Source organism: Pelophylax lessonae (assembly GCF_965119305.1).
Source record: "Pelophylax lessonae genome assembly, chromosome: 7".
Taxonomy (NCBI): Eukaryota; Metazoa; Chordata; class Amphibia; order Anura; family Ranidae; genus Pelophylax; species Pelophylax lessonae.
This window is the reverse complement of record NC_138774.1, coordinates 32,385,457-32,410,344: the sequence shown is the minus strand read 5'-3', so window position 1 is coordinate 32,410,344 and position 24,888 is coordinate 32,385,457. Positions and strand designations below refer to the sequence as shown.

The following is a 24,888-nucleotide window of genomic DNA, read 5'->3' as shown; positions in this document are numbered from 1 at the left end:
AGTAGCATGTGCACTTGAATAAGACATTACCCAAGCAGTAGCATGTGCACCTGAAGAAGACATTACCCAAGCAGTAGCATGTGCAACTGAGGAAGACATCATCCAAGCAGTAGCATGTGCACCTGAAGAAGACATTACCCAAACAGTAGCATGTGCACCTGAAGAAGACATTACCCAAGCAGTAGCATGTGCACCTGAAGAAGACATCATCCAAGCAGTTGCATGTGCACCTAAAGAAGACATCATCCAAGCAGTAGCATGTGCACCTAAAGAAGACATCATCCAAGCAGCAGCATGTGCACTCAAAGTAGACGTCACCCAAGCAACAACATGTGCACTTGAAGAAGACATCACCCAAGCAGCAGGGTGTGCACCCAAAGAAGACATCATCCAAGCAACAACATGTGCACCCGAAGAAGAAGACATTACCCAAGCAGTAGCATGTGCACCTGAAGAAGACATCATCCAAGCAGTAGCATGTGCACCTGAAGAAGACATCATCCAAGCAGTAGCATGTGCACCTGAAGAAGACATTACCCAAGCAGTAGCATGTGCACCTGAAGAAGACATTACCCAAGCAGTAGCATGTGCACTTGAATAAGACATTACCCAATCAGTAGCATGTGCACCTGAAGAAGACATTACCCAAGCAGTAGCATGTGCACCTGAAGAAGACATTACCCAAGCAGTAGCATGTGCAACTGAGGAAGACATCATCCAAGCAGTAGCATGTGCACCTGAAGAAGACATTACCCAAACAGTAGCATGTGCACCTGAAGAAGACATTACCCAAGCAGTAGCATGTGCACCTGAAGAAGACATCATCCAAGCAGTAGCATGTGCACCTAAAGAAGACATCATCCAAGCAGTAGCATGTGCACCTAAAGAAGACATCATCCAAGCAGTAGCATGTGCACCTGAAGAAGACATCATCCAAGCAGTAGCATGTGCACCTGAAGAAGACATTACCCAAGCAGCAGCATGTACACCTGAAGAAGGAACCTCCAGTTCTGCAGTGCAGAAGATAGAAAACTTGGGATCCAGTGTGTCTTGTGACTGCAGATTAGTGTAATCAAAAGGGCCTGGGTGGAAGTAAAGCGTGGGGGAGGGCGAGAACTTATATAAATCCATACTAGAGAACCATAAAACTACGCCTTAAGCTTAATTAAAATTCTCACTCCAATTATAGCCAAATCACATATTTATCATTGCCAGCTTTTGCCAGGTGCCCTTTCTTGTATTCTGCAGAGAATAGAAAGTTCTGCACAGCCAGGTGGAAAGATTACTTGGACTAGAAATAATGATTTATCTCACCTGATTTATCACGGTGCTTTCACAGTTCAAATCATTCTCCAATTTACTATGGAACTAGTCAAATGATAGGCATTTGTTGTGGGCTGTAACCTTTTTTTTTATTATTTCTTTTTTTATCTTTAGCTTATTCCTGCTACCTGTAAATCTTCTGAACTTGAGGTTTATCTTCAGATAGAAGAAATCTGCTGATCCCTCTACACAAGCCGGGCACTCAAGGTATAGAAATTGTTACTTCTTTACCTGATTTAAATAGAATGACTATGCAAGTGTTGATCCTCCTATAGTCTGATTAATCATTTTTAGTTGTTATGTTTTTTTCAATATATTTTTATTTTTCATTTTGTAGATGATCTGTTGGCAGTGCAATCAATATATTGTTTCTAAAATATATGTACTCTATAGAGGTGTCATAAATTGCATTAAATATGTAACTAACATTAAAGGCAAAACTTTTTTTTCTTTTTTTTAAATGCCCTTAATTCTACTTTAATAATTTAAATAAATAAATACAAATAGGTAAAACAATAAAATAAATGAATGATAAAATAAATATTCAAAAAAATAAATAATAGAATTAAATAAACTTTAAAAAAAAAAAAAACTTAATGAGAAGGAATGAAGAAGAGTGGAAATGAGATATAGAGAAAAATAAAAAAAGAGGAAAAAAAGATTAAATGGGTCCTTTAGGTGGGTTTGACCCACCTATATGTAACTAACATATTTAAACATAACTAAAGGCAAAACTTTTTTAATTTTTTTTTTATTTTGGATAGAGTGGAGAGGGATTAGAACACCTGTCAGGTTTTTTTTATTGCTGTCTGTGCCCCCATTAGGGAGATTCACCCTCTCTGTCCTGTTTACCATTATCACCGAGAGTGAACATGAAAGAAAATGCTGAATTTCATGTCATCCTCAGAACAGTAATAGAGGAAAAATCTTCCAATGGGGACACAATTTTTGGTGACACCCAGAATTTCCCTTCCTTTTGCAGGGATTTTCCTCTAACTTTTTTAGCTATGGGACAGGAAGTGTAGGGAAATCTCACTAGTGGAAAGCAGAAGGCAAAAAAAAAAAATGACAGGTGCTAAAAATCCTTCCTTATACTATCCTAAATGAAAAATAAAAATGCCTTTAATTCTACTTTAATAAATAAAGAAAGAAATAAAATAAAAAGAGGAAAATTCTTCCCATGGGGACACAATTTTTGGTGACACCCAGAATTTCCCTTCCGCAAATAAATAAATAAATAAAAAGTAATACAATAAAATTAATAAATGATAAAATAAATAGACAAAAAACATAAATAATACAATTAAATAGACTAAAAAAAAAATAATGAGGAGAAGTGAAAAAGAGTGGAAATGGGAGTTGTAGAGAAAAAGAAAAAAAAAAAAGGAGAAAAAAAATTAATTGGGTCCTTTAGGTGGGTTTGACCAGCACAAGGTAGGGAAAGCGGGGAAATAATATGGTAAAAGGATGAAGTGATATTGGCAAAATAGATCTCACTATTTTTTTTTTTTTTTAACCTACCCATGTTGCTTTGGTTTATTCATTATTGTTTGCACATTTTGTATGGCTTATGTTTTTCACAGAAATAAAAATGACATAAAAAAAATATAATGCAACAGTATACAAATTGTGTACTGTTGCTTTAAGTTTTTTATTTTACTTTTTATTTTCTTCTTATTATTATTATTATTATGATTTTTATTATTATTATTATGATTATTATTATTATTATCTGTCTGTGAGAAAAATTAAGCAGCACATTAAAAAAAACAATAAAACACAAAAAAACAACATATAGAAGCCATTTAGCCCCCATTCACACTGGGGCGACGCTACTTCGCACCGCGACCTCCGAGGTCGCGGTGCGAGCAGCGCGCCGCTACCTCGGAGCGGCCGCCATGGACTTCGTAACATTGAAGTCTATGGCGGTCGCCTCCTGGTCGCCCCAAAGAAGCTCCGGACCCTTTTTCTGAGTCGGAGCGACTTGTGTCGCTCCTATCAGAACGGGTCCGCAGCTTCCCTATGGGAGGCGACCTGCGGCGACCTGTGAGGTGACCAGGTCGCCTCACAGGTCGCCCCAGTGTGAACGGGGGCTTATAATCTATTGCATTTCTAAAAAAAAAAAAAAAAATAAATAAGAAAAAAAAATAAACATAATAAAAAGTATAAGGCCCCTTTCACACGGGCGTTCCGTATGTCCGTATATCACCCCATCCTTTTTTGAAAAAAAAAAAAAAACAATATTTTTCACATTCTGCTATATAACATTCTCAAAAAAAAAAAAAAAACGTGAAACTCAAAATTTAACATTTTAGGCCAATTTGTTTTCTGCTACATATTTTTGGTAAAAAAAAATGGCAATAAGCGTATTTTGATTGGTTTTGCGCAAAAGTTATTGTGTCTACTAACTACGGGAAAGATTTATGAAATTTTTATTGTTTTTTTTTTTTTGCTAGTAATGGGGGCGATCTGCGTTTTTTAGCGGGACTGCGACATTGCGGCAGACAGATCGGACCCCTAGCTGACATTTTTGACACTTTTGGGGGGACCAGTGACATTACTACAGTAATCAGTGCTAAAAATATGCACTGTTACTGTAATAATGACACTGGCAGGGAAGGGGTTAACAGTATAGGTGATCAAGGGGTTAAATGTAAGCCTAGGGGAATGATTCTAACTGTGGGGGGGGGCGTAGCTTCTGAGATGACCATAGAGACCTGCGATCCTATATAGAAGGATCGCAGTAGTGATCAACCGACATTGTTTTTTTAATGCCAACACCGATACCGATATTTTGGTCATCGGATATCGGTATCGGCCGATATCAGCCGATATTTTCGGACATGTAAAAAAAATGTTTTTTTTTATTTATTTTTTTTTTTTTTCAGGTACTCTTGTGGAGGGATCTGGGGGTCTAAAAGACCCCAAACCCCTCCTTAGCACCAAAAAGCATTAAAAACGCCAAGTTTGGCTGTTTTGAATGCTGTCAGTTTTTGACATGACATCACTTCCGGGTTTTTTACATGGAGACCGATTATTTTCTTCGGCGGCGGAAGTGGAGGTAGGATGCCCGGGTCTCCCGGTGGGACGGGAGACTCGGGCGAGCAGCAGAAGGCAGCGGGAGTGGGGGGGGACGTCCCCTCCCGCTCGTTGTAATTACAGTCGAGCGGCTTCTCAGCTGCATCGGTTGTCATTACAAGACAGCCTACCGTCGGCTATGGAAGCCGGTACCGGGGTGATAGCTCTAGCTGCAGGCATCACTCCGGTACAGCACTTTCCCGAAATATCGGCAATATCGGTAAGCTCCAGGGCCAAGTCCGATATATCGGGGAAAGTGCATATCGGCCCTCGATATATCAGTGTTGCGGTATAATCGGTCGATCCTTAGATCACAGACGCTCTATGATCATTCCAGGGAGAAGAACTGTCAGCTGTGTTTACAACAGCTGCCCGTCCTTCTCTCTCACCGGGGAGCGATCGCGGGTGACCAGGGGCAATCGGAGCCGTCTGACACAGGCATCGGCTTCCCCGCTGCTGAGTGGCGGCGGTGGCGCGTTCTCGCCCCCTAGCTTCCCGCACGCGACTGACGTAAATCTAGGTCTGTTTGCGCAGGAGAGCCACCCTGCCGCAGTAAAAAGGCGGCGGGTGGTCGGGAAGTGGTTAACGTCTCCTTTGAGTCTAGGCCAATTCGCCAAAACTGTGCATTTTTTAAGAAAAAATATGCTGATTTCTAGTATGGTTTATAATGGTGGATTATTTAGTGTAAATGGATAGGAGTCGAAAGTCTAAAGCTGGCCATACATTATACAATTTCCTCATTCAATTTCTTTTAGATTTACCTTCAACTACATAGTGCAAGGGCCTGCCTGACTGCAAAAAGAATTGACAGTGTTGTATAGGTTTGACCTCATATTATATGGCTTCAGTAAATCTAAAAGGAAAATTGTATAATGTATGGCCAGCCCGGGTAGGGAGTGTGTTATCCAGGAAGCAATTTGCAATGAAATTCTGAAACATTTTTATGGTACATGCAGTAACTTATTTTGTATCTAAGTTGATGTGTTTTTTAGGGGGTTTATAAAACGTTTGTCCTGTTTTAGCTGCTTTACGTTTACTTTTACAGTATCTTTATGTCCTTGTCATTTAACCACTTGCTGACCGCCCCACACAGACTTACTGTGGCAGGGTCGGCTTGGCTGCCCATAATCACGTAGGTCCAGGGGCGTAACTACAGGGGTTGCAGGGGTTGCGATTGCTACCGGGCCCCATGCTCCAGGGGCCCAGTAGCAAACCAGTGGGTGAACTTCCAGGATTGCAAAAGTCACACTTGCGACCGGGCCCTGGCATTGCACCACTGTGGGGAGGCCCCAAGATTGCAGGAAGGGAGCCCACTGCAGAACTTGTGAAAGGATCCTGCTGCGGGACCGTAATAAAAGGCCATGCAATGAGAATAAAGAGCCCCAGGATTAGTGGGAAGAGCCCCGGGCTTGAAGGGAAGGGCCCCGGCCAGGGATCTGGGGGGGCCCTTCATGGTTTCTTGCATCGGGGCCCTGAAGGCTCTAGTTACGCCTCTGCGTAGGTCTATGTGATTATGAGCACGTAGATTAGACACAGCGGGAGGCAGACGGTGGGAGGAGCGGGCGCCCCCCCGCGATCTTCGGCTGGAATGACAGAAGAGCCGTCTGCCTATGTAAACAAAGCAGGCGGCTCTTCTGTCAGAGAGGCACACAGAGATCGTGTGATTGAGCTAAGCTGAATCACCGATCTCTCTCTGCCTCTGTCCAACCCATCCCCCCTTAGACAGTCAGTAAGCACTATTAGGCATACACTTAACCCCTTGATCAACCCCAGTGTTAACCCCTTCCCTGCCCGTGACATTTATACAGTAACACTTGAAACAAACAGGAGAAATTGGTCCCATAGGGGTGTAAATGAGGCATGTACATATACTAAAAGTAACGTAAAAAAAAAAAAAAAAAAGGGTATATTGTATTAACCACTTCTGGACCGGAAGGATTTGCCCCCTTAATGACCAGGCCATTTTTTGTGATTCGGCACTGCGTTACTTTAATGGAAAATTGCGTGGTCGTGCGACGCTGTACCCAAATCAAGTTGCTGTCCTTTTTTTTCCCCCACAAATAGAGCTTTCTTTTGGTGGTATTTGATCACCTCTGCTGTTTTTAGATTTTGCGCTCTAAACAAAAAAAGAGCGACAATTTTGAAAAAAATAAAAAAACGCCATATTTTTTTACTTTCTGCTATAAGACATTCCCAATAAAAAAGATGTTAAAAATGTAATTTTTTTATAAGTTTAGGCCAATTTGTATTCTGCTACATATTTTTGGTAAAAAAAAAATCCCAAAAAGCGTATTTTTGTTGGTTTGCGCAAAAGTTATAGCGCTTACAAACTACGGGTGAGATTTTTGGACGCTGTACCCAAATAAAATTGATGTCCTTTTTTCCCCCCACAAATAGAGCTTTCTTTTGGTGGTATTCGATCACCTCTGCGGTTTTTAGATTTTGCGCTATAAACAAAAAAAGAGCGACAATTTTTGAAAAAAAAATTATTACTTTCTGCTATAAGACATTCCCAATAAAAAAATTTAAAAAATTTAATTTTTTTATCAGTTTAGGACAATTTGTATTCTGCTACATATACAGTAATCAGTGCTATAAATATGCACTGTTACTGTCGAAATGACACTGGCAGGGAAGGGGTTAACTTTATTGGTGATCAAGGGGTTAAGTGTGACCCTAGGGGCGTGATCCTAACTGTCAGGGGGCGTGGCTTGTTAGATCATCACAGAGACATGCGATCCTATATAGCAGGATCACATAGCCTCTGTGATGATCTTAGGGTCCTTTCACACGGGCGTGCCCGTGTAGAGCAGCTACAAACTTATGAACACTGCCATCTACTGGCTGATGTAGCTGTTGCGCAAAATACAAATGAAGAATATATTCCAACAACTTACTTTTATTCTTCTGTGACTCAGAGTCGGCCAATGTCCACTATGAGCTGTCGAGGCAGAGCTGCTCAAGGTTCTGGAAAGATCCCCACAATATTGTTGGGATCCAACTGGCTGCCTGATTGACAGCTGGCTCTGCCTCTCAACCTGCGGCTCACAGGTGGAGCCAATTGCACCTTCCCCCTCCCCCACGCAGCGCTCCACTGAGTTCTGGAGGTGACTGAGACTCGGTCCACACTACCGCTCCCTCACGGTCCATTGACTGCTACAGGACCCGTTCTATTAGGAGTGACACAAATCGCTCCGACTTAGAAAAAGGGTCCTGTACTACTTCGGGGCGACCTCGGAGCGACTTGCATAGACTTCCATTATGTGAAGTCCATGCAAGTCGCTCCGAAGTCGTGGTGCATGGGAATGCACAAGTCGCCCCCGAAGTAGTAAGGAGTCGTGCCGCCCCAGTGTGAACCGAGTCTTACAGTCACTGCTCTCTGCTCTTACCAGCTGGGCAATTGGTGGTCAAGTGATCAATCCAGGGGCGTAACTACAGGGGTTGCAATTGCAACCGGGCCCCATGCTCCAGGGGGCCTGTGCGGGTCCCCTGTACACCTGGATAGGAGGAGCGGCGGGGGCAGCATGTAGAGAAATCACTGTCCTCCTTTTTCCTCCTGTAGCTGCAGGAGGAAAATGGAGGAGATTGGTTCCTCTGTATGCTGCCCCCGCCACTCCTCCTATCCAGTTCACTTGTGTTCTGCTGTCTCTGGGCCTCTGTGTACTCCCTTGGTCCCCCCCCACTGTGCCCCCCCCCCACTGTGCTCCCTCCCCTATCCTGCCGCTGCTGCAGGGGAGTTGTCACAATAGAGAACCAGGAAGGGGTCGGTAAATATGTAATTTACCATCTCCTTACTTTACTGAATGGACAGAGTCATAGTCAGTGACATTGTAAAAAAAATAAAATAAAATGATAAAAAAATAATACAATTAAAGTACCAAAAAAATAAAAACTACTGACACCAGTGGGTTAACTTCCAGGATCGCAAAGGTCACACTTGCAACCGGGCCCTGGCATTCCACCACCGTGGGGAGGCCCCAAGAAGGCAGGAAGGGGGCCCACTGCAGAACTTGTGAAAGGGTCCCGTTGCGGGAACGTAATAAAGGGCCCTGCAACGAGAGTAAAGGGCCCCAGGAATCAGTGGGAAGCGCCCCAGGCTTGAAGGGAAGGGCCCAGGCCAGGGGTCCGGGGGGCCCTTCATGGTTTCTTGCACCGGGGCCCTGAAGGTTCTAGTTAAGCCCTTGGATCAATCAGTTCTCTTGGCTTAGAGCAGGAATATGCAAACTGTGGGCCTCCAGATTTTGCAGAACTACAAGTCCCATGATGCATAGCAAGACTCTGATAGCCACAAGCATGACACGCAGAGGCATGATGGGACTTGTAGTTTTGCAACAGCTGGAGGGCCACTCTTTGCAAATATCTGGCTTAAAGAGGTTGTAAACCCATTACAAGTTTTTTTTTTTTCAACCTGAAAGAGAAAGACATAATGAGCTAGTATGCATCGCATACTAGCTCATTATGAAATACTTACCTTAGAACGAGCCCCCGCCGTGCCGCCCGCTTACCTGTATGACGGGCGACATGTTCAGTCGCCCGTCTTCTGGGATCGCGGCTTTTGGCCATCTGATTGGCCGGAGCCACGGTGACATCACTCCAGCGCACGCGCGCGGGAGCCGACAGTCACAGCACGGGGCTCTGAAGGAACGGCACCAGCGGCCGTTCCTTCAGAGCGCATGCGCCAGTGACGTCACTGGCTGCATGTAAGGTAAATATCTCCTAAACGGTACATGTTTAGGAGATATTTACACTACCTATAGGTAAGCCTTATCATAGGCTTACCTATAGGTAAAAGTTGCAGAGGAGGGTTTACTTCCTCTTTAACTACCTCCCACCCGGGCCATAGTACATATACGGCCGGGCGGGAGTCTCGTCCTTCTGAATGGACGTTCCGGAACGTCCTTCAGAAGGAGAGAGATCGCGCCGCCGCGGGCACGCGCAGCGGCGCGATCTCGATGTGCCTGTGTCCCTCGGACACAGAGCAACATCATTCGGCAGGAGGGCCCTGTGATTGGCCCTCCTGATCACATGACGGCTGTGTCCAATCACAGCCGTCATGTAATGTACATAGAGCCGTTGTAACGGCTTCGATCTCTTCTCCCCCTGAGAGATCCTGTCAGTGAGGAGAAGAGGGATGATCGGTGCTGCTGCGGGGGTGATCAGTGAGTATTTCTAATTACTCACTGATCACAGGGGGGGTCTGTGCTGGTAATCAGAACATCGATTACCAGTGCAGCCCTGGGGGGGGGGGGGGAGGGGTGCCACTAAGCCACCAGGGATGCCCACCCATGACCACCAGGGATGCCCACTATGGCCACCAGGGATGGCAAGCAGGGCTCAGAGAGCCCCCCAGTGCCCTCCCTATCAGTGTTGTCCACCAATGCCATCTATCAGTGCTGCCCACCAATACCCATTATTGCCATCTATCAGTGCCGCCCACCAGTGCCCATTATTGCCCACCAGTGCTGCCTATCAGTGCCCATCAGTGCCCCCCATCAGTGCCGATCAGTGCCGATCAGTGCCGATCATTGCCGCCCAACAGTGCCACCTATCAGTGCCCATCAGTGCCGCCAATCAGTGCCCATCAGTGCTGCCTATCAGTGCCCATCAGCGCTGCCTATCAGTGCCCACCAATGCTGCATATCAGTGCTATCTATCAGTGCCACATATCAGTGCCCATCAGTGCTGCATATCAGTGCTACCTATCAGTGCCCATCAGTGCTGCATATCAGTGCCACCATATCAGTGCCACCCCATCAGTGCCCCCCCATCAGTGCCTGTCAGTGCGGCATCATCAGTGCTCATCAGTGCAGGAAAAAACATATCTATTTACAAAATTTTATAACCTAAACAAAAAAACTTTTTTTTTTCAAACTTTTCAGTCTTTTTTTATTTGTGCACCAAAAAAGAAAAAACCTGACGGTGATCAAATACCACCAAAAGAAAGCTCTATTTGTGGGGAAAAAATGACACAAATTTGGTTTAGGTACAGCGTTGCATAACCGCGCAATTGTCATTCAAATTGCAACAGTGCTAAAAGCTGAAAATTGGTCTGGGAAGGAAGGGGGTTTAAGTGCCCGGTATTGAGGTGGTTAAAGCCAATGTGGGACAGCTGCAGCATGGAGGTGGATATTGATGGTTACTTTTTTTTATTACTTTTCCTTTACAAACAGGTTTTGCCTTTTTCTCAGCATCCATTATTCCTTTTCCCTTTCTATATTAAAGGGCCGTTCACTCTTGCCTATTTCCCGAAATAAAAAAACACATGCTTCCGCTCATGAAAATGCATTTCAAGTAGTATTCCCAAAGACAAATATCAAAAGGTACAAATTAAGCACTTTGCCACTGCTCACTAGAGCTCTACTGCGGCAAAGTGGTTTGTTATCATCTGGAGACGTAGACCCCACTCTCGGCGGCGCGCGCGCCCCGCCGGAGGCTAGCTCCCGCTGTATTCAGTCACAGCGGGAGTCTATTGCCGCTGCTCTTCCCCGATTGTCGGGGAATCGGGTCTGGAGATCCGCCCGCATGTGTAAACAAAGCGGGCGGATCTCCTAAGTGAAAGGCAGGGTCAGATTGCAGGATTCAGCATAGCTGAACCTGCGATCTGTCCCTGTGTCACTCAGTCACCTCCCCCCACACATGTTAGTAAGCACCAGGCATACATTAACCCCTCCCTCTCCAATAAAATTAACCCCTTCCCTGCCAGTGTCATTTTTACAGTAACAGTGCATATTTATAGCACTGATTACTGCAGTAATGTCACTGGTACCCCCAAAAGTGTCATAAATGTCAGTCAAGGGTCCGATCTGTCCGCCGCAATGTCGCAGTCCTGCAAAAAAAAAAAAAATCGCAGATCGCCGCCATTACTCGTTAAAAAAAAAACACCAAAAATGACAGAAATCTTTCCCTTACTTAGTCAACGCAATAACTTTTGCGCAAACCAATCAAAATACGCTTATTGTGATTTTTTTTTTAACAAACATATGTAGCAGAAAACAAATTGGCCAAAAATTTAAAAAAATTTGATTTTTACATTTTTTTTTGGGGGGGGGGGGAATTTCATATAAAAAAATGTGAAAAATATTGTTTTTTTTTTTTCAAAATGTATGCTCTTTTTTTGTTTATAGCGCAAAAAGTAAAAATCACACAGGTGATCAAATACCACCAAAAGAAAGCTCTGTTTGTGGGAAAAAAGGACATAAATTTAGTTTGGGTACGGCGTTGCATGACCGCGCAATTGTCAGTTAAAGTCGCACAGTGCCGAATCGCAAAAAGTGGCCCAGACGTAAGACAGCATAATCCTCCGGTGGTAAAGTGGTTAAAGCGACTGTACAGTCAATTTTCTTATTATTTTAAATAACAAACACATCACACTTACCTGAACTGTGCATTGTTTATGCACAGAGCAGCTCTGATCTTCCTCTACTTAGGTCCCCCGCCAGTGCTCCTGGCTCCTCCTCTCCTTGGTGGAACCCCATAGAAAGCCATTTCCTATGGGGTACCACCTGCGGGTTCCCTCTAGAGCCGCGCTGCCTGTGTCCATAGAGACAGACAGCGAGGAATGCACTACTACACGACTACAGGTAAAATAAATGTTATTGACCAAGCACAGTTTTGCAACTTTGACATGTGTAATGCTGGCCATACACTATAGGAAAAATCGTTCAAACTAATTTTCGAAAAACAAACACTCAGCCTTGAGAGAAAACGATCGTGCCACCACGTAATGACCGATAAATCGTTCAATAGATATAAATTAATCAGTTTTTTGTTTGTTTTTTCACATATACCTAGTGCGAACAGTTTGGACGAGAAACACATTAACGTTTTAATTTATCATTCATTCGGCAGAAAATTCCCAAACTTGTCCTTCGTTTTGTCGGCTCAAAAACGTCACAACCGATTACTGATTTGTGCCCATTAACTGGCCGAAAAATTAAAACTGTCCAAATGATCGAATTTTGGCCAATTTAGTGTATGGCTAGCATTAGTAAAACTGTTCATATCGTCACAAGTACTTTGTGTATCCAAGTGGATTATGCCTTGTTTTTTTGTTTTTGCTTTTTCAAGACAAATTAGGCTTTTTTTTTGGTTTGTTTTTGAAAACGAGGCTTGGTTTTTTTATATGGAGGAGAAGGCTTGGATTTCGCCCATTATGGCCATTGACTGAAAAGGAGGCCTGGCTCTGTTATTGTACTATATATATATATATATATATATATATATATATATAGCTCAGCGCATCGTACGTGCCCCGGAAGACGTCATGTATGACGAAACATGTCAAGTGTTTCGTCATACATGACGTCTTCCGGGGCACGGGCGATGCACTGAGCTATATATATATATATATATATATATATATATATGACGTCAGTATATATATATATATATATATATATATATGACGTGATGACATCAGTAGCTACGCCCTGACGTCATAACGTCCTACCTGACCCACGGAAGTGCGGCAGTGTCTGTATCTGTTTGCCGGCAAACTAACATTTAATCAAGGCTCATGTTGTTTTTACAAATTGTAAGTAGTTTTTTGGCTTTATAATAAATTAACAAACAAAAAAAGGGTTGGGGGGGCACACCCTGAACATGCATTTCTAAAGATGGTGCTGCTATGAAAACCAAAAGACATATATAACTACAGAGGATAGCGCACACATGCAAAAGAAATAACCATCAAATATAACAAGGCAACTAAGACCTGATCAAAATAAGTAAAAATGGGAATTTGGTCCCACCATATAGCCATATCGCGCTCAAGCCCACCACTACGTCAAAGTACCCCATTGTCAGTGGGTCGTACACTATCCATAAAATGAAATATTTTAACATTTTAATAAACTAGTTTATGCAATATCACAGTATTGGAGCTCTCTTTCTACATATCAACCCCATATGGTCATGGCTGACTGGGACATCATAACAGGACGTCTGATTGAATTGGAGGAATCCCCCTATTTCCAGCCTGTTCTAGTGTTTTACCACTTGAGCCCCGCCTGCCGTGGTTTTACTTTATACGTTTTACGTTATACTACGTCGCTCGCTCAGGAGACTCTATGGGGCGAGCACGTGCCGCCAGCGGTGCGCTCCCGCCCCTGCTCGTCAGTTGGGGAGCAAGTGCATGTGACTGGTGGCTCCGATGGCCGCTGGCCACTTGCGATCTCCCGTAGCTGAGAGAGAAAGACAAGCGGCTGATGTAAACTCAGCCGTCTGTCCTTCTCCCTGAAGTTATCACAGAGGCTATGTGATCCTGCTTTGTAGGATCGCATGTCTCTGTGATTACTTCACAGGCCGCACCCCCTGACAGTTAGAATCACGCCCCTAGGGACACATTTAACCCCTTGATCACCAGTCCAGTTAATCCCTTCCCTGCCAGTGTCATTTTTACAGTAACAGTGCATATTTTTAGCACTAATTAGTGTAGTAATGTCACTGGTACCCCTAAAAGTGTCAAAAATGTCAGTTAGGGGACCGATCTGTCCGCCGCAATGTCGCAGTCCCACAAAAAAAAAAATCGCAGATCGCCGCCAATAAAAAAAAAAAAAAAAACAATAAAAATTACATAAATCTTTCCCGTAGTTAGTAAACGCAATAACTATTGCACTAACCAATCAAAATACGCTTATTGCGATTTTTTTTTACCAAAAATATGTAGCGGAAAACAAATTGGCCTAAAATGTTAACAAAATTTTGATTTTTACATTCTTTTTTTTTGAGAATTTCATATAAAATGATTTGAAAAATATTGTTATTTTTTCAAAATTGCCCCTCTTTTTTTGCTTATAGCGCAAAAAATAAAAATTGCACAGGTGATGAAATACCACCAAAAGAAAGCTCTGTTTATGGGAAAAAAAGAACGTCAATTTAGTTTGGGTACAGCGTCGCACGACCGAGCAATTGTCCGTTAAATTCACGCAATGCCGAATCGCAAAATAGGGCCTGGTCATTGAGCAGCCAAATCCTCCGGGGCTAAAGTGGTTAATAAAAGACCCCCATCACTTTACCCTGCAGAGGTCTGTTTGCAAGCGTGTTTGACCACTTTAGAAATGGATGGTCCACTTCATCTGGTGAGTGTCCCCATTATGGTGGGTGTCACAGGAGGATTCTTTGGTCTTTGGTGATGGAACTTCTTTGAAGCACCTCCTTTCCGGATCTGTATACACGTGGATTCCAGCATATTTTTGCAGAACTGATCACAAGTTATATAAGGACATCATTACCCTTATGTGATTCATTCCTGTATAAGATCCCCAAATCGACTTACACTGTTTTCAATATATTTTTTTTTTATTTCCTCCTTTTTTGGTTTATATACAGACTAGTGTGACATTTTTGTTTTTTATATGTACTACTATGGTTATATCGCATGGTTAGTCGCTGCAGTCACTTACTGTATTTTTGACTTAATGCTTTAGCGTGGTTGATTATTTCGATTTGATTTTGGTGGTAAATGGTAACATATCTCCTGATTTTTTTATTTATTTTTTTCCAATCAAAGGAAAACTGTACTTCCTCTTTAGATATTTACTTTCCCAATTATATAATATAATTTTTATATGGCATCTCCTAATTTCCTCCAAATTGTTGCTGTTTCCTCCATTTCCTTTTTTTTTTCTCCATATAAATTTGAAATTGTTGTTCTTTTCATCAAATACTAAAAGCATGTTCCTGGGCAAAAAAAAAAAAGAATAATAAAACATATTCAGCACATTCATGGGATATATGCACAATTTTCCATGTTTTATACCTTTTAACCACTTGACCTACGGAAGATTTATGGCCAGGGCATTTTTTTGCTATCTAGCACTGCGTTACTTTAACTGATAATTGCGTGGTCATGCAACGTACCCAAAGGGGGCTGAATAATTTTGCACACCCAATTTTTCCGTTTTTTATTTGTTAAAAAAGTTTGAAATATCCAATAAACTTCGTTCCACTTCATGATTGTGTCCCACTTGTTGATTCTTCACAAAAAATTACAGTTTTATATCTTTATGTTAGAAGCCTGAAATGTGGCAAAAGGTCGCAAAGTTCAAGGGGGCCGAATACTTTCGCAAGGCACTGTATATATATATATATATATATATATATATATATGTATATATATATAGTAAAATAAATCATTTTTCTTAAAGTAGCTGTATATTTCTTGCTATTATCACAATTAACCACCAAAGAACAACTCTTGCTCCTGACGATCACAGCGATACCACATATGTTATATATGCTGACTATGACCTTTGACCCTGGCCTTTCACTCCAAACTTGACACCAGCTCTAACCCTGCAAACCTTGGTCTTGTTTTTTTCTTTTTTTTTTTTTTATACCCGCCCTTGACCCCCACCCCTGACCCCTCCCCTGTCCCAGCTTTGAACATGTATTGGAATGAGACATGACAGGTCCTCCTCATGGAGAGATCAGGGGTCTATTAGACTCCAGATCTCTCCTCTAGCCTTCAAAAGCATCTGAGCATATTGAGATTTCTGCTCCTACAGGGCTTTAGAAAGCTCTGTTTGTTATTTTGCAGAAATTAAGTGTAGAGGTCTGAGCCCCCTGTTAAGCAGATAGGACCAGGCCCAGTACAACAGGACTGGCTGTACTGCCTTATCAGCCGCTCTGCCTGCCAGAAACAAAAGGTTTCCTAGCAGCTAGCATCAATAGATCCCTCCTTCAACAGTAGATCACTCCCAGCAACAATTGATCTCCCCCAGCAACATAAGCCAGTAACAATATATCTCCCACCAGCAATAATAGACCCCCACCTTCAACAATAGATCCACCCCTGCAACAAGAGATCCTCAAGCAGCCAGCAACAATAGACCCCCAGAACCCCTTGGCATTACATACCATCAATGCGGGAGGTGCCGGCACTGTGTTCCCCCACATCCTCGCTAAAAAAAGACCTGGTCATACTACTGTCCAAGTGTCCAACCAGTCCAACAGGGGCCAGGAGGTGAGGAAGGAGGAGAAGACCCACAGAGGAAATCACAAAAAAAAGCAAAAATTATCCCTGCTGCTCCCAAGGGGAGGCAATCATAACTAAAGGATCAATAAAATAACACTATCATTGTTTTCAGAATCCACATATCATCCATCGAACGTCCTACCAAATGGCTGCAGTACCTAGAGGAGATTAGTACTACATTTTTCAACAATCATATATTGACCCCCACCCACGCACCTGCCTTGTGCTGTATCTCTTGTAGACTAGCTATTTCCTCCCACCAATGCCCAAAAGCAAGGGGGCCAATAGAACCCTGTGATTTGTCACATGGTCGGGGAAAAGGAAATTTTCTACATCAGCAGCATGGTACGTGAAAGTGTTTTTGGATCTACTACAAATTCATAATAAACAATCTTTGGAGAGTGTTGGGAGGTTTCCTGGAAATGGGTTTTAATTATAATAATAATATTTAATTTTCTGTTATTTAAATGAATAATTGCTCATTTCCCCCAATCCTCCTGCTCCATTGCAGCAAAGATGTACTTGTGCAGTGCAGTCAATTTGGGTGAAATTAGGGTGAAATCGCTTTTCAGCGTATGTTCCATACAATGTCATCACCTTCACTAGAATCATTATCTAGTTCAGGATAATGCCCAGGACCATGTGTAGTAGACGGACTGACTGTGTTATCTTGATGTGCTGTGTCAAAGATGTTATTTGTGGGTAGATACACTATCTTACCAAAAGTATTCGGGACGCCTGCCTTTACATGCACATTTACTTTAATGGCACCCCAGTATTAGTCCATAGGGTTCAATATTGAGTTGACCCACCCTTTGCAGCTAAACTCGCTCATCCATGTCTTGATGGACCTTGCTTTGTGCACTGGTGAGCAGTCATGTTGGAATATGAACCCCCAAGCTGTTCCCACAAAGTTGGAAGCATGAAATTGTCCAAATTGTCTTGGTATGCTGATTCCTTAAGAGTTCCCTTCACTGGAACTAAGGAGCAAGGCCCAACCCCTGAAAAACAACCCCACACCATAATCCCCCCTCCAGCAAATTCTTTGGACCAGTGCACAAAGCAAGGTCCATAAAGACATGGATGAGCGAGTTTGGAGTGGAGAAATTTAACTGGCTTGCACAGAGTCCTGACCTCAACCCGATAGAAAACCGTTGGGATGAACTAGAGCGGAAACTGTGAGCCAGGCCTTCTCCTCCACATCAGTGCCTGACTTCACAATTGTGCTTTTGGAAGAATGGTCAAACATTCCGATAGACACGCTCCTAAACCTTGTGGACAGCCTTCCCAGAAGAGTTGAAGCTGTTATAGCTGCAAAGGGTGGGCCAACTGAAAATAAACCCTACGGACTAAGACTGGGATGCCAATAAAGTTCATGTGCATGTAAAGGCTGGTGTCCCAATACTTTTCACAATATAGTGTACATAATACATACATACCTAGGTTCAGTTCAGGACAGTCAGTTACACTCCTAAACCCTTCCCAGAAGAGTTGAAGCTGCTATAACTGCAAACTCAATATTGAACCCTACAGACTAAGACTGGGATGCCATAAAACTTCATGTGTGTGAAGGCAGGGGTCCCAATACTTTTGGCAATATAGCGTATATATATATATATATATATATATATATAACTTTTTAAAACAAATAGTTTTAGAGATAATGCGCTAGGCCAGCAGAGTGCCCATTTTTGTTTTTCCAGTTGCCTGTAATAAGTCCTGGCCAGCATAAGAACTAGATCTTGCGATGGTAGTAGAAGCTGAGGAACCAGAACTCGAGACGGATGTCATCACAGAACTGACAAAAGCAGGGGCAGGAACGTGGTCAGACAGGCAGAAGTTGGCAATGGGTGGGCAGAAGAAGCACAGATTTGTAAGATGAGAGCGCAAACAGGAGCCAGGCCAAGGTCAATATCAGAGGAGCAGCAGGTCAGCCGAAGGGAAAAGCAAGGTGCAGAGTCAAGAAGCAAGACAAAGGTCAGGGACAAGAGAGATTGAGATCAGGCATAATCAGAGGGCAAAACCGAGTATAGCAAAGGAGCATGAGAGTGTAAACAGGAGCCAGGCCAAGGTCAATATCAGATGGGAAGCAGGTTTGCTGAAGGGAAAAGCAAGGTGCAGAGTCAAGAAGCAAGACAAAGGTCAGGTGCCAGAGAGATTGAGATCAGGCATAACCAGAGGGCAAAACCGGGTATAGCAAAGGAGCATGAGAGTGTAAACAGGAACCAGGCCAAGGTCAATATCAGAGGGGCAGCAGGTGAGCCAAAGGGAAAAGCAAGGTGCAGAGTCAAGAAGCAAGACAAAGGTCAGGCACCAGAGAGATTGAGATCGGACATAACCAGAGGGCAAAACCGGGTATAGCAAAGGAGCAAGCAGAGACTGGTCACAGGGGCTGACAACCACCAGCAATGATCCTGAGTCTTAGGCCACTGGGTCAATTCAAACATGCATGCTCATGAGCATGCTAACTCTCGTGTGCATGTGTATGCGCTCGCTCAAGTGCAGATGCACTCACGGTCCAAATTGTGTGCACAGTTCTGTGCGTATGCACATTGCTTAAGCATGAGCATAAACTTGGTTTTTCTGACTACCGGTCGGAGATGTTTGGGTTTTCCTGACTACTGTTTGGAGATGTTTGGGTTTTCCTGACTACTGTTGGGAGATGTTTGGGTTTTCCTGACTACTGTTTGGAGATGGTTGTTCTGGTTTGACATAGATAACCTATTTCAAGCTTCTTGTAAACCAGTGTCCTCTGTCCACAATGTGCACCTCAAAGCCTTTGAATGTAGGAAGACAATTAACATTTTTCTTGACACATTTTCTGGTATTGGATTAAAGTAGTTCTAAAGTGGTTGTAAAGGCTCAAGGTTTTATACCTTTATGCATTAACATTAGAAACATAGAAAAGTGACTGTAGAAAAAAGACTGAGTAGTCCATCGAGTTTGCCCATGTTCTGTGTGCAGCAGCCCCCCCCCCCCAATACTTACTTGAGCCCCATCTTGATCTAGTCAAGTGCACAAGAGCAGCAGCTCTCCTGGGTCTGTTCTTCCTCACTGGCAGAGAAACCAGTGATAACCATTGGCTCCTGCTACTGTCAATCACAGCCAGGGAGCCAATGAGGAGAGAGAGGAGGCGAGGCCGAGCCACGCTCCATGTGTGAACAGACACACAGAGCAGCGGCTCGGGAGTGAGCCAGCTCTGGTTCCCCCCTAACAAGCTGCTTGCTCTTGGGGCCCTCGGCAGGAGGGAGGGGCCAGAAGCAACAGCAGGCGGACACGAGAGGAGGAGGATCGGGGTTGCTCTGTGCAAACCCACTGCACAGAGCAGGTAAGTATTAAAATGCTTTTAATATCTCCTTGTATCTACAACTATTCTGTTTTAGCTACTAGCGCTTCTGATACACATTAGAATGGAAAATAACTACTTGGAACTGCTTACCTTTACAGATGTCCCGTGTAATGTTGCTAACTACTACTAGCTATACCATGACCTGGATGAATGAGAACCTTCAGAGATATATGCATCTTGGTTTCCTCCATTTATTATAGTTGTTTAGCTTCAAAGCCTTTCTTACTTTTTAATGTTCTTTATAATATCTTCCTTTTTCTTTTCTCACCCCTAGGTTCAGTTAGACCATGTCCATTCGTTCTATTTTCTTCTTCTCACTTTTGTTCTTCTTACTTTTCTTCCTTTACCAGTTTGTCCATTTCAGCCATCTTTCCTATATCTCCTCTTCCCATGAAGACCAGAAGAGGCCTGTGCACCTCCTCATATTATCTTCATGGCGCTCTGGTTCTTCATTCCTTGGGCAGATCTTCAACCACCACCAAGATGTCTTCTACCTCTTTGAGCCTGGACGTTCCGTGTGGATGAAGTTTAGGAGAGAGAGTGTTGAGCTACTTCACTACCTGGTCAGGGATCTCTTTCGATCACTTTTTACTTGCGATGTGTCTCCACTGAAACAATACCTTCCTGGAGGTGGGCAGCGGATTTCTGAAATGGGTTTCTTTGCAGAGAGCCGGGCTTTGTGTTCTCCACCATCTTGCTTCGGTTACATGCCATCTGAAGGTTTTGATCGTCAGAAATGCTTGCACCGTTGTAAAAACACGTCCTTGGATAGAATGGCAGAGGCATGTACCAAATACAGTCACGTAGTGATGAAAACAGTTCGCATCCTTGACTTGTCTGTCCTGCTTCCACTTTTCCGAGACCCTGCTCTTGACCTACGGATTCTGCACCTTGTAAGAGATCCTCGAGCTGTTGCATTGTCAAGGAAATACTTCAGTCTCTCTATTGAGGACCGAATCGTACTTAAGAAGGAAACTCAAAACAACAAGATTACTGCCAACCAGGTCATGGCAAAGATCTGCAATGCTCAGGTAGCCATAAACAAACTGGCCAAGGCAGCTAGACATTCACTACAGGGACGATACATGCTTATACGTCATGAAGACCTGGCACTGGAGCCCATTAAAAATGTCAAAGAGATTTATGAATTTGCTGGTCTAAAAATGTCTGATAATCGAAACCAATGGATCTATAACATTACACATTCCGAGGATAGACAGAAAAATGGGTTCATGGCGTTTTCAAGGCAATCTTCAAAAGTTGTACAAAAGTGGAGAACAATAATGGACTTCAAAAAAGTGAAGGAGATTGAAGAGGTTTGCAGAGACGCCATGGAAAACTTTGGTTATTTGCCAGTGAGATCTGCTAAGGAGCAGAAAAACATGACTGTCAATCTTTTTTTATAGTTTGCTACAAAAACTGTCTATAAAACAAAAGCTTTCAAAAGTTAAAGTTTTACAACTTTTACAACTTCGAAAGTAGAAGCAAAACTAGGAATATGGGTGAACCATTAAAACGGAGAACTTTTTTTTTTATTTTTACCTTTTGTTATCTGTTATATTGTTATACTACTATTTTTTATACTGTAGATTTGGATAAAATGAAAAAAGGTTGGAACCTATATTTTTTTTCTGTTGTCTCTGTCTCCTAATGCCTCGTACACACGCAACGATTGTTGGCCGACCGATCGGCCGTCTTTTGTCCAGTGTTGTTGTGTTGGTTGGAATGTGCCTAGACTGCACACAAATTTTCTCGGCCAACAAAAACCAACTTCAGAAGTGATGTCATGTGCTGGTTTACTTTTCGTGTGTTTTTTCTTCTCTGAGCATGCCCAGTCTTGCTCATCACATTTTTGTCTGCCAAAATCTGTACTGACTGAAGAACAATCGGCCGTTCTGTTGACGGCCAACAAAAATTTTATAGCATGCACACCAAATTTTGTTCGGCCGAAAAGTCGCAGTCGGTTGTCGGAAGCATCATACTAACAAGCCGACAATCGGCCGATCAGACGGTGGCCGAAAATTCACGACCAACAATCGGTGCGTGTGTACGAGGCATAAGGAAGATTTTCCTTCACCTTCTGCTCCACCCGACACCAGGAGAGGAGCTAGCGAGATTCTCTTTAGCAGAAATACAACCAGAAAAAAAAAAATATATGTTTTAGCTGAAGGGTGTGATAATAGACAGACAAAAAAGAGATAGATAGATAGATAGATAGATAGATAGATAGATAGATAGATAGATAGATAGATAGATAGATAGATAGATAGATAGATAGATAGATAGATAGATAGATAGATAGATAGATAGATAGATAGATAGTGTCTGCTCTGCTGTCTCATAAGCTAGACCATATTGCTTTGGGATACCCTTTGTCATGTAGCAACGATTGTTGTAGATAGACAGATAGATAGCTAAAAATATAGATAATTGAATATAATTTAATTAATCACTGCTGGACCGGAAGGATTTGCCGCCTTAATGATCAGGCCATTTTTTGCGATTCGGCACTGCATCACTTTAACGGACAATTGCGACGCTGTACCTAAATAAAATTGATGTCCTTTTTTCCCCACAAACAGAGCTTTTTTTGATTTATTTATTTATTTATTTATTTGATCACCTCTGTGATTTTTATTTTTTTGCGCTATAAACAAAAAAAGAGCGACAAATCTTTAAAAAAAAAAATATATATATATATATATATATATATATATATTTTTTACATTCTGCTATATAATATTCCCAAAAAAAAAAAATTTAAGAATCGAAATCTTTTAAAATTATAGGCCAATTTGTTTTCTGCTACATACTTTTGGTTAACCACTTAAGCCCCGGAAGATTTTACCCCCTTCCTGACCAGGGCCTATTTTGCGATTCGGGCGCTGCGTGACTTTAACGGACAAATGCGCAGTCGTGCGACGCTGTACCTAAACAAATTTGACGTCCTTTTTTTCCCATAAACAGAGCTTTCTTTTGGTGGTATTTGATCACCTGTGCGATTTTGTGATCATGCGCTATAAACAAAAAAAGAGCGTCAATTTTGCAAAAATAACAATATTTTTCACATTTTTTATATGAAATTCCCCCAAAAAAAATTTAAAAATCTTTTAGGCCAATTTGTTTTCTGCTACCTATGTTTGGTAAAAAAAAAATCGCAAAAAGCGTATTTTGATTGGTTTGCGCAAAAGTTATTGCGTTTACTAACTAAGGGAAAGATTTTTGTCATTTTTGTTGTTTTTTTTTAGCGCGTAATGGCGGCGATCTGCGATTTTTTTTGCGGGACTGCGACATTGCGGCGGACAGATTGGACCCTTGACTGACATTTTTGACACTTTTGGGGTTACCATTGACATTACTACAGTAATCAGTGCTATACATATGCACTGTTACTGTAAAATGACACTGGCAGTGAAGGGGTTAACTTTTTTGAGAGGGAGGGGTTAAGTGTGTCCCTAGGGGCGTGATTCTAACTGTGATTGGCTGTGGCTTGAGGTGTAAGAACAGTGATCAATGGTCCTACATAGTAGAACCGTGTGATCACCATTCCTACACAGGGGAGAATGACAGGCGCCTTGTTTACATTAGCTGCCTGCCTTTCTTCCGGTGTAAAGGACGATCGCGAGTGCCCGCCGGACATCGGGTCCGCCGGGCACACGCGCGGGGGGGTCCGTGACCGAGCGGGGGCGCGCATCCGGCGGCGCGCGCTCGCTCCCTAGAGCCTCACAGGCTAGTGACGTACCGGTACGTCACTTTGCTTGTGAGGGGCTGACCGCCGCAGTATATGTACTTGCGGCGGTCGGCAAGTGGTTAAAAAAATCGCAATAAGCGTATTTTGATTGGTTTGCTCAAAAGTTATCGCGTCTACTAACTACGGGAGAGATTTATGTAATTTTTATTGTTTTTTACTAGTAATGGCGGCGATCTGCGATTTTTAGCGGGACTGCGACATTCCGGCGGACAGATCGGACCCCTAACTGACATTTTTGACACTTTTGGGGGGACCAGTGACATTACTACAGTAATCAGTGCTATGAATATGCACTGTTACTGTAATACTGTTACTGTAATAATGACACTGGCAGGGAAGGGGTTAACACAGTGGGTGATCAAGGGGTTAAATGTAAGCCTAGGGGAGTGATTCTAACTGTATGGGGGCGTGGCTTGTGAAATGATCATAGAGACCTGTGATCCGATATAGAAGGATCACAGGCGCTCTGTGATCATTCCAGAGAGAAGAACGGTCAGCTGTGTTTACAACAACCGACCGTTCTTCTCTCTCAGCGGGGAGCGATCGCGGGTGGGCGGCGGCAATTGGAGCTGCCGGCCCCGTGCTTTGGAGTCCCCGCTGCCGAGTGGGGGCAGGAGCACTCCACTGGCGGCGCGCTCGCCCCCTAGCTGCAGGCATGCGACCGATGTAGAGTTACATCGGTTCGTGCAGGAGGGCCAGCCAGCCGCAGTAAAACTGCGGCGGGCGGTTGTTAAGTGGTTAATATCTTTGAAAATCTACAGAAATAGAAAAAAATCTAAATCTAGAAATAAATTGTTTGTTACCCCAACATTTCATATTCCTGATATGTGGCTGCTGTACCATGTACTTGTATGAGGAAGTATCCTGTTCTCTTTGTATTGCTTCCCTTGTGTTAAATCCCTGCCAGTCCTATATCTTTCCTGTTAAAAAAAAAAAAACTGACCACACTAAGCAGGAGAGCACACCATGGTCAGGTTTCTAGCTGTGCTGGGAGCTTAGCCTGATCTCCTCCAATGGTCAGATTTTTCCTGACACGCCCCCGGCTGCACAGCCATTCACTGGGAAGATCAGTGTGCTGCTGCTTCTCCTCCTCCCCCAGATCTTATGCAGCTGAGAACAGAGGGAATGTGATCACTTAGAAAAAAGGGAAAAATTTTATTTATAATGCTTTTTTGTATCTATACAAAAATGTTTTGCTTTTCATTTCTATTTTAAACTGAATGGGTTGATTTATAAGGTGATTGTTTACAATCACTTTAATAAATTATTAAATCACCAAATTTTATTTTAATGAAAGCTAATAAATAAAAGCCTTTTCAAGTGATATTATCATATTAAAGCCTATATGAGATTTTACTGGTTGGGTTTACAACTGCTTCAACAAACTATGTGTAGCACCCTCCTAGATAG

At 42.9% G+C, this 24,888-nt stretch overlaps 1 protein-coding gene across 1 annotated transcript; it reads left to right on the top strand.

Annotated features, from left to right (window-relative positions):
- Positions 1 to 1,473: 1,473 nt before the first annotated feature.
- Positions 1,474 to 21,242, top strand: LOC309560231 (carbohydrate sulfotransferase 4-like). Its single transcript, XM_082263804.1, has 2 exons — positions 1,474 to 1,530; positions 20,002 to 21,242. The coding sequence occupies exon 2, from the start codon at positions 20,015 to 20,017 to the stop codon at positions 21,131 to 21,133; it is 1,119 nt and encodes a 372-aa protein (XP_082119930.1). The 5' UTR covers positions 1,474 to 1,530; positions 20,002 to 20,014; the 3' UTR covers positions 21,134 to 21,242.
- The last annotated feature ends 3,646 nt before the right edge of the window (positions 21,243 to 24,888 follow it).

Bases quoted from the DNA above. Each gene is read 5' to 3' on its own strand.
- LOC309560231 (XM_082263804.1), top strand. From the start codon at position 20,015: ATGTCCATTCGTTCTATTTTCTTCTTCTCACTTTTGTTCTTCTTACTT.